Consider the following 14,204-nt stretch of genomic DNA (forward strand, 5'->3'; position numbering starts at 1 on the left):
CAATGTTTTTATATTTTAGAACATATTTTAGATATGTTTGTTATGTTATAAAGAATGATAACTATTATTAATATTTACTAACATAATATCATGAATTTTTTATTTCCAAATTTTTGCAACCAAACGTTTAAAACGTGTATTAATTAAACACCGCATAATTATCGTATTGTGAATTTTTGACCGAATATTTGACCGTACTATTTTTTTGAATCACCGAATAATTCTCGAATTATTCTCGTACAGAATTTTTGTCCCGAATGGCTAACAAGGGTCTAATAATGGAAGAACTTGGGTTGGAAGTCTAATTAGCAAAGTTGCTGGTGGAAATCTAAAAAACTGTTTTACATAGTGAGGGGTAGAATTTACATAGTGAGGGCTTACTTGGTCATAATGTGAAATTGGGGGTGGAAGTCTAATAATAGAAGAACTGGGAGTGGAAATCTAATTGGCAAAGTTGTTGGGGGTGGAAATCTAAAAAATTGGTAATTCAATAAAGAATTAATTATCCCAAACAGTCGAGTACCTCCTGAGCTGCCATAGCTGAAACACGACTAGCATTAAGCCATTAACATCAGCTCTTCCCAACATTTGTCACTCCCTACACTTACTTCACTATTCTCACTTAGTTTCTAGCGCCGTGTAGATTCCAACCTTACCTGTTTCTCATATTTCAAACCGAGTGATGATTATCTCGAGTCCCAAATCTTAATATCCCAAGACCAGATTCTAGTCCCCAATCCAGTGTAGTCAAGGCGCGCGCCTAGGCGCGCTTAAAGCGCAAGGCACACTTTTGGTGCCTCGCCTTGATCAAGACGCGAGAGGTAATATAAGGCGTGCGCTTTTTGTCGAGGCGTGAGGCGCACAAGGCGTGCGTCTTATCAACTTTTACAGTTTTTTCATTTTTTTTTTACAATTATTGCTATACGTGACACATTTACACTCGATCCAATTGTTGTATGATATAAGAAATTGTACAAATTTAATAAGTTTCATTGTGGAGTACACTTTAAACTTAATTTTGACTTGTTTTTGTTAAGTTGTATGGATTGAAAGAAAATACAAAGATGGATTAAATTTTAAATGAAGCTTTACGGGATTCTAAAATTGAATCACGTGTTCTATTTTATGAAAAACTCATTTTACTCAATTCTATCGGTTCATTATTTTAGTTTATTGAAGTTGAGCTAAATTGTATTGAGAGATACGAGTTTTATTTTGCTCTTTACTTATTGCTTAAGATTTTTCTTTTAAATGACTACAATGGTTTTATATTTACAATCACATAAAATTAATTTTAAAGTTTGGCTAAACAAATAAGTGATAATTCATGTCATATTTAATATTTATTTTATTTTTTATTTGATATATCTATTTTTTTATTACTACGTGCCTCACTTCGATCGAGGCCTAAAGCACAAGAGAGTGTTGCGCCTTAGGTGCGCTTAAACGCCTTTACTACACTGCCCCAATCCTCTCCATTTTCATACTAACGCCGTTACATGAATCACTCTCTTCCGTATTTTTGAAATACCAAACATATATGTTGCTGTTGGCTCTGACACTCCAATGAAATAGTACTATTCACTTCTTCTCTGAACATGTAAATTGTTTCATTCTATTACCAAAGACTATACTGAAGATACAAATTACAAGGCAAAATTTATAGTCTCAGCTAATTTATAGTCTCTGAAGATACAAACTGAATGAAAGCACTTGGGACGTTACACCAAATCACATGTATGAACGCATGCGAGGCCTTACCAAGGACTGTGCCCCGTCGACATATATTGTGGTTCCAGTCATGTAGCGAGAATCATCACTAATCAAATAAATAACTGTCGATGCCAGGTCATTCTTCACATCAAGCCATCTGAGAAGTGGCATTACTTCTTTAACCGACTTCTCTGCCTTCTCCTTCCCCACTGACAATACATATTCATCTTGTAAGTGCAAGCCACGCGCGATTGCATTGACCCTGATGTTGTGTTTTCCAATCTCCATTGCAGATGCCTGAGGACATAATGGTAGGTAAAATGGACAAATGAATCAGTGCTTTTTATCAGTGATCTGAATTGTACATATGAATATATGATATACTTTAGTTGAGAAAGAGGGAATATATAGCTTTCTTAGTGTCTTAGCATTCATGTAAACACAAGCCATTTCACATCCAAACTAAATAGCGAGAATGTTAGATTAATTCAAAATGACACAGCAGATATGCAATTTAACAAGAATAACAAGAAGAGCACCTTAGTTCAGATGATATAAAAAGAAGTGCCATATATCAGCTCGACCAATATGCTGGCTTGAGATTTTGGTAACGACTAATTGTTTTTAGTCTAAGCCAGGAGCAGCAACAGAAGAGGGAAAATGAGTACATAACTCACTTGAGGGGTAATTTTGCATTGAAGATAAAACTCGGTTAGATTATGAAGTTTCTTATGATATTGAGGGTACATATCTACTTCATCCAATCAGTTAAAAGTCAAACAAAGGTCGCTAGCCATGGGCCTTGCTACATCTCTGATCCACCAATTTGGCTCCTATCCAGGCCTATGGGTGGACGGCCTACCGCGAAGCAGAGGCAAAAGGTCACTAGTATGATAAACAAGAATCTTTAAACTCTTTGCTTGTGTAAACTATGTGTAATTTATATCTAAATTTCATTAGCATATGAAACTGACCACTTAACATGTAAAGTGTCCCTCAGTTCATATCTTTAAAGGAAGGGATGCCAGACTCTAACATTCCACACGCCAGACACATTTCTACTATATGATATATCAAGAAATAGCAAGAGCTTCTAACTCAATTGGTTGTGTACCCCTCTCCTCATGAGAGGGGTTGCAAGTTCGAATCCCACCAAGCGTTGGTTGGGATTTCTTTCTTGTGCAGTTATGTGATGGGCCTTTGGGCCAGGCGACCTTTCACGGTAGAGACAGGGTGCTGCTACAATAAGTGGACCAAGGAGCGAAAGCAAGTTTTCATGAACAAGATGGAGACAATTGGGTCTACTCTGTCAATGAGGTTGCCAAATATTGTGGCTGGAGATTTGCAGAGATTCAGTGATTGCCATATTTGTATTACCATATATGTCACTGAGATTGAGATTGGCATATATTATGGCCTTGACAGCAATTGTCATATCTATGTATATAATTGTACTTTAGGAATGTGTTTATATTTTCCATATTTAGAATGATATGCAAGCTGCATATACAATACATATTGTAAGTAATCTTAACTATATAATGCAAGGAATTCCTCACAGGAACTATTCAGCAATTTAGTCTTGTAAATTTACATGGTATCGGAGCCTACCTCGTGGGGTTTGTGCTGAATCCTCGGTTTTGGTCTTGCTCAGCCTTCAACGGTGTGGGTTTTCTAGCAGTTGGTCGTGGGTTGACAACACTTTGTCAACGTTTGCCCTCTCGATACACAGGTGGTGTATTTCTTTTTCTGCGGCAACGTCAATTTGTTTTGTCTGCAAGATTTCTTTGCAATGAAAACTATGACGGGAACGAATTATGTTGAAGCCTTTTGTGTTAAGTTTACAGGAAAGAATTATCCCACATGGGAATTCCAGTTCAAGATGTTTCTAAAAGGGAAGGAGCTTTGGGGTCACATTGATGGGTCCTCAAAAGCTCCCGTAGCTGTTACTGATCTCGGTGCATGGGAGACGAAGGATGCACGAATTATTTCCTGGATTTTGGGGTCCATGGAGGCCCAAATGGTGAATAATTTACGCTCATTTACTACTGCTAAGGAAATGTGGGAGTATTTAAAGTGCATCTATTATCAAGACAACAATGCATGGCGGTTTCATTTGGAGTTAGAGATTGCTAACTACAATCATGGCACTCTTACTATTGAACAATACTATTCTGGTTTTCAGAACTTGTGGAGTGAGTACTCTGGGATCATTCATGATAAGGTCCTAGCAAACGCCTTGCAAGCCCTCCAAGATGTTCAAGAGATTAGCAAGCGGGACCAGTTTCTTATGAAATTACGGCCCGAATTTGAGGTTGCTCGGGCAGGTCTGTTGAATCGTAATCTGGTTCCTTCTCTAGATGTGTGCTTGGGTGAACTTTTGCGTGAGGAACAACGGCTGGCTACTCAAACTGTCATGGGCACTGATATATCTTCATCTAATGTGATGACTGTTGCCTATGCTGCCCAAGGACGGGGGAAGGGTAAAATGCAGTGTTTTTGTTGCAAAGGGTATGGTCACATTGCTCGCAATTGTCCTCAAAAAGTCTGCAATTACTGTAGGGAACCGGGGCATATTATCAAGGAGTGTCCCACACGACCTCAAAACCGGAAAGCTCATGCTTTTCAAGCTAATGTTCAGGGCCCTCCTTCCACACTCTCGCAGGCTAGCAACCTACTCTTACTGCAGAACTGGTTCAACAAATGATTGTTTCTGCCTTTATGCCTTGGGATTACAAGGTAAGAGCACTACTGTTTCTTCTCCCTGGTTTGTTGATTCCGGAGCATCCAATCATATGATAGGTAGTTGTAATTCTTTGCACAACATTCGGTGATATACCGGGACGCAACACATTCAGATTGCTAATGGTAGTACCCTCCCGATCACTGCAGTTGGTGATATTGGGTCTTCTTTTAATACTGTTTTTGTCTCTCTGGGTTTATCAACTAATCTGATTTCAGTTGGTCAATTAGTTGACAATAACTGTGATGTGTTTTTCTCCCGTGCCGGTTGTCTTGTGCAGGATCAGGGGTCGGGAAAGGTGATCGCGAAGGGGCCTAAAGTCGGAAGATTGTTTCCTTTACAGTTTACTATTCCTACTGCTATGTCTTTGGTTTGTATTAGTGTTGGACGTAGGCATGAAATTTGGCATAAAAGATTGGGCCATCCCAATGCTCTAATTTTGTCTCATTTGTTGAAAATTGGTTTATTGGGTAATAAAGATCAGTCTCAATTTTCTAGTTTGTCTTTTGATTGTGATACTTGTAAACTTGGGAAAAGCAAAACTCTTCCATTTCCAGTTCATGGGAGTCGAGCTGATAAATGTTTTCAGATTATTCATAGTGATATTTGGGGAAAGGCACCCGTCACCTCACATGCTAATTATAAATATTTTGTGACGTTTATTGATGATTTCAGTCGTTACACTTGGATATACTTTCTTCGTTCTAAGAGTGAGGCCAGTACTGTTCTTAAGACTTTTGTAGTTTTCATTGAGACACAATTCTCATCCAGTATTAAGATTCTGAGGTCCGACAATGGCGGGGAATATTTGTCTCATGACTGTCAGGCTTTCTTGCAAGAAAAGGGTATTCTCTCTCAACGCTCTTGTCCAGATACCCCTCAGCAGAATGGGGTAGCTGAAAGAAAGAATCGACACTTGTTAGATGTTGTCCGAGTTTTGCTCTTGGAATCTTTAGTTCTGCCCAGATTTTGGGTTGAAGCCCTCTCCACAGCTATTCACTTGATTAATCGACTTCCTGTTCAACATTTGGATTTTGACTCGCCTCATTTCCGCTTGTACGGTACACATCCTGGCTATGACATGTTACATACTTTTGGGTGTATTTGCTTTGTCCATTTGCCCCGTCATGAACGTCATAAGCTTTGTCGCTTCAATTTGTTGGTGTGCCTTCATGGGTTCTGATCGCTTCACAAGGGTTTTGTATGCTATGATGGTGTTGCACATCGGTTTCAGATATCTCGCCAATGTGGTTTTTTTTAGCTTCAAGATTACTTTCAGCAAAGATGTTGTGCATTCTTCGGACTTGGCCCTTTCATTAGTTTTTGATGATGGCTCTCGGCCTATCGGCGTTTTAAACCGGTGTTTGGTTTATCGAGACGACGGCCTCCAAGCCCTACGCCCTTTCGACCCATTACTTGATCGGAACGCCTCCTCCACCCCGCCCCCTTCACGACCCTAATCCCGTTCCAGATTCTGATGCTCTTAGACGATCCTCTCGTATTACTCGTCCTCCTGATTGGTTTGGCTTCTCTGCAGCCTTATCCCATATTACAGTTCCTAATTCTTATTCTGAAGCAGTTACCTAACCATGTTGGGTGAAGGCTATGCAAGAGGAACTTCAAGCTCTTCAAGAGAATCACACCTGGGATATTGTTTCGTGTCCTACTAGCATCAAACCCATTGGCTGTAAATGGGTCTATTCTATTAAGTTTCGCTCTGATGGATCACTTGATCGCTATAAGGCCCGGTTGGTGGCTCTTGGCAATCGTCAAAAATATGGCGTGAATTATGAGGAGACCTTTGCCCCGGTTGCCAAAACAACGACAGTTCGCACAATTCTTGCCATAGCTGCCTCTAAGGGATGGCCTTTACGGCAGATAGATGTCAAGAACGCTTTTTTGCATGGCAACCTTAAGGAAGAGATTTATATGACACCCCCTGCGGGTCTCTTTTCTTTGCCCTCTTCTGGTGTCTGTAAGCTAAAGCGCTCGCTTTATGGATTGAAACATGCTCCTCGTGCCTGGTTTGACAAGTTTCGTTCTACTCTTCTAGGTTTCTCGTTTACTCAGAGTCAAGATGATTCGCTCTCTTCATCTCTACAACCAAGGTGTAATCTTGTGATTCTTCTAGTCTATGTGGATGATATTGTTATTACCGAACTCGACTACGGATTGATATCTCATCTTCAAGACCGTCTTAAGGAGTCTTTTCATATGAAGGATTTGGGTCCGTTACAATATTTCTTAGGTCTTGAGGTGCTTTCAAGTCCAAAGGGACTTACTTGCATCAAAGCATAAGTATATGGAGGAGTTGATTCGCTTGGCTGGTCTTCAGGATGGTAGATCGGTTGATACTCCTTTGGAGGTGAATGTGAAGTATCGCAAAGAGGAGGGTGATCTTCTTTCTGATCCTTCTTTGTATCGCCAATTGGTGGGTAGTTTGAATTATCTCACTATTACACGACCTGATATCTCTTTTGCTGTTCAACAAGTCTGCCAGTTTATGCACGCTCCACGGCACCTACACTTGGCTGCGGTTCGTCGCATTATTCGTTACTTATTGGGTACTCCTGATAGGGGTCTCTTCTTTCCTGCCAATTCTCCCCTTGATTTGGTGGGATATAGTGATGCTGATTGGGCTGGGTGTGCAGATACTCGTCGCTCGATTACTGGTTGGTGTATGTTTCTTGGGCCGGCTCTCATTTCCTGGCGCAGTAAGAAGCAGGGTCGTGTGTCTAAATCTTCCACTGAATTTGAGTATCGTGCTATGTCTTCTGCCTGTTCTAAAATTGTTTGGCTTCGGGGCCTTCTAGCGGAGCTTGGTTGCCCACAGTTAGAGCCTACTCCACTTCATGCTGACAACACTAGTGCCATTCAAATTACTACAAACCCTGTGTTCCATGAGCGCACTAAGCACATAGAAGTGGATTGCCATTCTATACGTGATGCTTATGATGATCGCATTATCACACTTCGCATATCACAACGGATCTTCAAACCGCTGATGTGTTTACCAAGGCGATGACTCGACAACGACACCAGTTTCTTATTAGCAAATTGATGCTTTTTGATCGACCAACATCAATTTGAAGGAGGATGTCAATGAGGTTGCCAAATATTGTGGCTAGAGATTTGCGGAGATTCAGTGATTGCCATATTTGTATTACCATATATGTCACTGAGATTGAGATTGGCATATATTATGGCCTTGACAGCAATTGCCATATCTATGTATATAATTGTACTTTAGGAATGTGTTTATATTTTCCATATTTAGAATGATATGCAAGCTGTATATACGGTACATATTGTAAGTAATCTTAACTATATAATGCAAGGAATTCCTCACAGGAACTATTCAGCAATTTAGTCTTGTAAATTAACATACTCAAAATGGCGCATCGGTGAGAGCCTTCGGGCTAGGTTCCCTTCGGGGTTGATGAGCCTTCAGACAATGTAAGCTTTCGGACTAGGGTCCTTCAATGTAACCGGTGTCAGTTTTCCTTAACCCTCTTTGCCCACCAGTCAATGTCTTTTTCTAACTCGAGTTTATTAGTGTGAGTGTGTGACTTCATTAGTTTCTTTACACCTACAATTTTTTGTTGTTTTACCTAAACTAAACCTTGGACCTTAAAATTCAAACTCAAAACACCCTGTGTGCATGCGTGTCATTTTGTGGTTCCTAATATTCAATTGACCACAAATCTCAATTCTTTGTTGATTAGTTGAACTAATCTAGTTTAGTATACGTAGCTTAACTTCTATCAAGAAATTCCAATATGAAGCATTAGCAGTGTGCTGGATGTGTCTAGAAAACAAACCGTTTTGGAGTCAATGCAACAGGACTTACTCTTAGTTTGTGATCAGTGATCAGTTTTGCATACCTCATTAAACGTTTAACAAAGAAGTAAGCGACCAAGAAATAACTCAACTTTTCTTATCCAAAGAGCTAATTATATCTAATGATAATACTCTACCTCAAAGTTTGACTTGTCGTTTGTGTACATTTTTTAACGTCTCTAGTGTTTTCCAACTACAACCCACGAATAAGCCAGGGTCAGGCAATGGTTGTTTTTACTTTCATATGATATAGAGCCTAAAACGGATTGCCAATTGTTATACAAGTTTAAAGCTACAAATTTTATAGAGGCAAGCTAAAAGGCACCAATATAAACACAAAAATGAAAAATAGAAAGCTCGCATGGAAGACAGTCAACACTCAACAGAACATGACAAAAACAACAAAAGACACAAGTAATAATAAATTAATTAATAAATAAAAAGTTTAGAAACAATGAACCACATTATATCAGTAATACCATATTTCAGATAAGAATGCAACTTAAAAAATCCGCATACCCGAACTAACTGTTGCACTCCTGCCAAACATGAACCATAAGCAGCAGATCCGGAGTACAGCCCTCTCTCAGCACCAATGATTGAAGTCATAAATATGATGGATCCCCCTGTTTTCAAATCCCTCATTCTTTTACCAATCGCCTTTAAAAGAAACCACGCTGCCATGAAATTTACTTTTACTATCTTCTTGAACTCATCCTCTACCAAATGTAGAGGGTCTTGCATTTTCCCTGTTCCATACAGGCAATTTATAATTATAAGTAGCCTACTAAAGAAACATTAGCCAAAAATTTATTAATTTTGATGAAACCATGTCATAATTCCATAATATATGTGTAAAGAAATCAGAGATAATATCTTTTGGTCAGTTTTGAGTTGCTGTCACTATAAGTTTAGATGGCCATAATTTAAAAGGATTATAAAACAAAGGAAGAAGGCTGATTTCAATTCCTAGTTATAAGCAAGATCAACATTAAAAAGGCTACAACCACAGTAACACTGTGACTGCTATTCTGTTTTCCCTTTCACGTTGTTCTCTTGTTTCCTATTTTCCTGCAAAAGTGTTATGGACTACACCACGTTACATACTGTCCACATATATGTAATTGAAGTCGTAAAAATGATTGGAAAAACCAGATGAAAGACATCTTTTTCTAGTCGTTAATACTACATTAAATGTTTAAACAAAGTATTGGATTTTGTCTAACGTTGTGAAATCTACAAAGCTAGGGAAAGCACAGCTCATATCAGAGATGCCACATGCACCTTACAGGGCTAATCACCTAGTCCAAGTTTATCTTTCTTGCAAAATCGGATTTTGCATTAGGGCCTTAGGGACGACTACTGCCTTCTCCTACATCATTGAATTGATTTAATCTATAGTTGCTAGGCGGAAGTCCAAAGTGTCATCTCAGGCTACAGTAGCTATTCAAATCAAGGCTGTAGATCTTTGCCATGCCTACGTATGCTCTTCCTTCCAAAGACTCTAAAAGATTCATGCTCATCTGTCTAGAAGTTCTAGTGGCATGGGTATCATGATGACTAAATAAACTCTTGCTTGGGATTTGGGTTAAGTGCAGACCTAATTTTGGAGGAGTAGGATTCAGAAAGGCCAAGTTGATAAATGAGGCCTTGTTACTTGTTAACCGTATTTCTATAGATGCTCAAGGCCAAGGTGGCCCTGTCTAATGTTTCTTGCTTCTGGAAGACTATACAGGAGTCCTTTTCATATATACATTAATATGGTCTGTTAGTGATAATGATCCAATTTCACCTACATTGGAAGACATGTATAATGTATTGATCCTGAGAAAAATATAGATCCTAGTAAAAGTCCTGTAATAAATGTTGTTGACAAGAACCAAATTGAGAAAAACACTTGGAATCATTAGTCAATCTGGGCTACATCTCCTCAGCCTAGTTCCACGGATGTTGTTCAGATCAGATCAGATCAGAAATTATACTGACAAGGTATATATTTGGAACAAGAATGACTAATTAACATCTGGATGAGGGTGTGTGAAGCAACAGCTAAAACGTTGCTGTGGGTACATAAACATCTGGAAGAAGAAAATCCCAACACGTAATTCATATTTATTTGGAAACTCTATATCTACCTACAGGTGTTACTAACACAGAAGTTCAAAAGAGATATGAGTTCTAGTCCTGAAATTCCCCGCTGAAGGCCCCAGTGCACCTGTTCTGTCAATTTCATTGATGTCAATAGGATGGTTTACCTACACGCTCAATGTTTGCGCTTTTCATCCAGAGCGGAACCCTCAAAAGGGATAGCAGTTAAGATAATGAGACAAAGAATTGGTGTTATTCAGAACAGGATGGCCTTTCAAGCTTCTTATGATATATGGAGGGGTATGAGATTAAGTTCTGACTTTGTAGGCATAAACAAATTTATTAATAATGATATACAGTTACTGAAACGGCAGAGCTTTATGAAAGTTCATCAAGATGATAGTCAAAAGAAAGATTTTCCTTCTACGTCAGATGCAGGAGCTGAAGTCAACTATATCTCGCCTACTTTCAAACGTTAACTTTGGTGTTGCTTTTGATGGAATCAAAAGCGACTGAGCTGCTGCGTAGTATGCAAAGAACAAGGAAGGCTTGTTGCAAAATCATATAAATTACAGGGTTCTAGACCTATATTAGGTAGAATCGAGGGAAGTGGAAATTCTATGTTGGACCTTCCAAACTCTGTTTTGGTTTGTAATCATAATAAAGAAAAGCAACTTGGCAATGGGATATTTAGAAAAATGTGCATTGGCCAAAGAAAATTTTGTTTCGGACTACACCTGGAAACTTTATGCCATATAAATGTATGTATCCTACCAGAATAATAAACAAGTATATACAAACTATCCTACCAACAAAAAACCAGATGAATCACACCAAGAGAGTAACTAAAGGCATCTTTGCATGAATTAAACAATGCCAATTTTCTGTACGTTTTTAAGTGATTATTTTAGTTATATAGTTATTTATTTTACTGGTAGGTGAAGCACATTTTCAAAGAGCTAAACAGATGAAACTTTGCTCCATATTTTTGCAAGTCACCTCAACCTACTCTAAACGAAAAACAAATCGCGAAACCGTAGCACCATTGATTGATCCCAATGAAAATCTACTTTAAAATTAACATGAACAACAATACATCAAGTTTGAGTAGTAAAATGTACCTTCATAATCATAACAATGAAGAAAAGCATCCAAACTCCCGAAAACTCTCCACGCTTTATCTACCGCTTCATCAAACACAACTTCTTTATCAACTTCCATATCAATACCAACTACTTCAATCTTACCATCTCCTCCTTTTAAAGAAACAGTAATCTTCTCCGCAATGTTTCTAAGACTACTCTCATTTCCCATCAAAACTACCCTACAAACAATCAAAACCCACTCTTAAAAACTATATAAAGAATCAAATAAAAAGAAAATAGATATTGTACCTGCAACCACGGCTGGCTAAATGGTAAGCAAGATTTTGAGAAATATGGTCACCATTGGAAGTGAGTAAAACATTCTTTTGTTTTTGACTTGCCATTTTCTAGTGAAAGATTGAAAGTGAGGAATGAGGATGTGTTGAGTTTGTTGGAAGCATTTAGGGTTGGATAGATTTGCAACAAGAATTTTCTTTTGTTTTTATTTTTTAGAGAGACAAGATTATAATTTATAAGTGATGGAATGAGCCCACCACTTGTCGCGTTAAAGAAACGACAGGTGGAGATACTTAATTTTGGCTGCCACTTCACACTAGTTCACACGCGGGTCAAACTAGCTCACCTCACGTTTTTCGTACATATCTTACTTCTTACTTTTGTTTGTATGTGCGTCTGTGTGTGCAATATGATGGTTTTCGCGCTAGTTTCATATGCAATCGGGGATTTGTGGTGTACCACTTGTGATAAGACTGATGCGGGGTACTGGTCCTTGTGAATCTTCGATATTATTGCCCTTGTGGCCGGATTATTAAAGCAGCTATTTGTTGTTGAACATTAGTAATACTAAACTCCACTTTGATATGGTCCAAGGATATATTATTATATAAATTCTTGGGTGAACTAGTATTATCCTCCACTAGATGAGCTAATTAGGATTTCCCCCCACTAGATGGAAAATTAGAGTCTCTTCCCTAAATACACACAAAAAAATTTCGGTCAACCCACTTTGACTTTTTTTTTTGTGTGTATTTAGGAAAAAGACCCTAATTTCTCATCTAGGGGGGGAATCCTAATTGGCTCATCTAGTAGGGGGGGGGGGGGTAATACTAGTTAACCCTAAATTCTTTTATGGTAATTAGATGAGCATTTTTTTAAGCATTTGGTAAGAAGTTTAAGCTTAATATTAAGTTTACAATAAGGATTCCGAATTATCACATACACTAAACTAAGAGAAATTGAAAGTGAAGAAAGTTTAAGCGGAAGTTAAGTTTAATTATCATAATCCATTTTGGGAAAAAGAAGATATGTTGCTAATAATTTGGAAAGTAAAAAGGTGAGAAAAAAGTAGTTTGTTAAATTCTTATATTTCAACATCATGCAGAAAGGAAAATTAATTTTTAAGATCCAAGAACAAATTCAAAGATTTTGTTAGCATATATGAAATTCAAAAAATAGTTTGATTACTTTTCTTCGATAATCGCGATCAAGATTGTCAAAATTTGGTTCCCTCAACCGAATAAGATGTGAAGTTTTACTTTAGAGTTCTGTTTTTTCAAAGCCTTTACTTTGGCATTGTGGTTGAACATTGATGTAATAAAGGGTTATAAATTTATAATGAATTGACTACTTATTAATAATGTTTATATTTCTAATGATTGCTTATATTTGGTTAGATTTAGGACGTAATTAAATGAACTATGCTTACATTTTTTCATTTTTGTTTTTCTCATCTTTCTTCGATGGAGTTCTCATTCTCAAGTTCCATGATGGGAGGTTGAGAGAGAACAAAAATAATTGCAAATCTTTTTCAATTTTATGACAAAAAATGTTTTCAAAAAACGAGTGTATAAATATCCCTAAGCCACATAATGTTTTTATGTACCTGGATAAATGTCATGTCTCGACATAGTTTGGTATTTGTTTAGAAAAGTTATTTTGGATTTAACAGTTACTTATATCATCATTTATTTGTGGAATGGATTATTATGAGTCGTTTGTTAATGAGATAATCAACATATAAAGAAATGAGACTCTATTAAGGTATAGTAGATTGGATAAATAAACAAACTACATAAATCTTCAAATGATGAGCGTCGTATTGTGTTAAATGCAAACACAAATTTTTTTTTCTTAGAATTACAAGGCTTTTAAGGGTCATGAGGACGACCTTGTTAATTATGACGACCTTGTTAATTAATATCAAAATCACTCATGTCCTCACCCAAAGCATCTTCATTCCTTTCTAGCCTAAACCCCGAAAGACATATAGTAAAGCTCACGACCACATATGTCCTTTGGTTCACAAGGATAGATCATATATATCTATATGATGACTAATATGATATGGACACGGCAAGCCAGCATTATTGCAAACCCCAAACAACTAGGATAGGGTACAACGAGAATACTTCACTTAAAAAATAAATTAGTTCACATGTTAATATTAGATACTCATAACATATTCATTAATATACCAGTTCATCTTACTACCAAATAACATTTAATATTAACTGTTGTAACTTCTAAGTCATTTACATAGCAACAATCTTTGCCAATCATTAGCAAATAGTTTTTAAGTGGAACATATGACATTCAACATCCACATATATCAACCAGGCTTTTTGTTCACTAATAACAAGTTTTAGAAACTTTGGGTGTTAAAGTTATTTCATTACTAGTATCTAACATGTATCCATGGTTTGCTACTTGGAGTA

The 14,204-nt window shown here is 37.5% G+C and overlaps 2 protein-coding genes across 2 annotated transcripts; one reads left to right on the forward strand and one right to left on the reverse strand.

Annotated features, from left to right (window-relative positions):
• Positions 1-1,588: 1,588 nt before the first annotated feature.
• Positions 1,589-12,036, reverse strand: LOC147515219 (NAD(P)-binding Rossmann-fold superfamily protein). The gene is made up of 4 exons (XM_086586366.1): positions 11,779-12,036; positions 11,506-11,708; positions 8,816-9,045; positions 1,589-2,010 (listed from the first exon to the last, which is right to left on the reverse strand). The coding sequence occupies exons 1-4, from the start codon at positions 11,871-11,873 to the stop codon at positions 1,732-1,734; spliced, it is 807 nt and encodes a 268-aa protein (XP_086442492.1). The 5' UTR covers positions 11,874-12,036; the 3' UTR covers positions 1,589-1,731.
• On the forward strand, positions 3,358-4,568 carry LOC147515220 (uncharacterized). Its single transcript, XM_086586364.1, has one exon. The coding sequence runs from the start codon at positions 3,506-3,508 to the stop codon at positions 4,418-4,420; it is 915 nt and encodes a 304-aa protein (XP_086442490.1). The 5' UTR covers positions 3,358-3,505; the 3' UTR covers positions 4,421-4,568.
• Positions 12,037-14,204: the final 2,168 nt, after the last annotated feature.

Source organism: Coptis chinensis, chromosome 2 (genome assembly GCF_015680905.1).
Source record: "Coptis chinensis isolate HL-2020 chromosome 2, ASM1568090v1, whole genome shotgun sequence".
In the NCBI taxonomy this organism is placed as follows: Eukaryota; Viridiplantae; Streptophyta; class Magnoliopsida; order Ranunculales; family Ranunculaceae; genus Coptis; species Coptis chinensis.

Bases quoted from the DNA above. Each gene is read 5' to 3' on its own strand.
- LOC147515220 (XM_086586364.1), top strand. From the start codon at position 3,506: ATGAAAACTATGACGGGAACGAATTATGTTGAAGCCTTTTGTGTTAAG.
- LOC147515219 (XM_086586366.1), bottom strand. From the start codon at position 11,873: ATGGCAAGTCAAAAACAAAAGAATGTTTTACTCACTTCCAATGGTGAC. The intron at 11,709-11,778 runs GTACAATATCTA...GATTGTTTGTAG, and splicing joins TTAGCCAGCCGTGGTTGCAG to GGTAGTTTTGATGGGAAATG. The intron at 9,046-11,505 runs GTACATTTTACT...TGTATGGAACAG, and splicing joins TCATTGTTATGATTATGAAG to GGAAAATGCAAGACCCTCTA.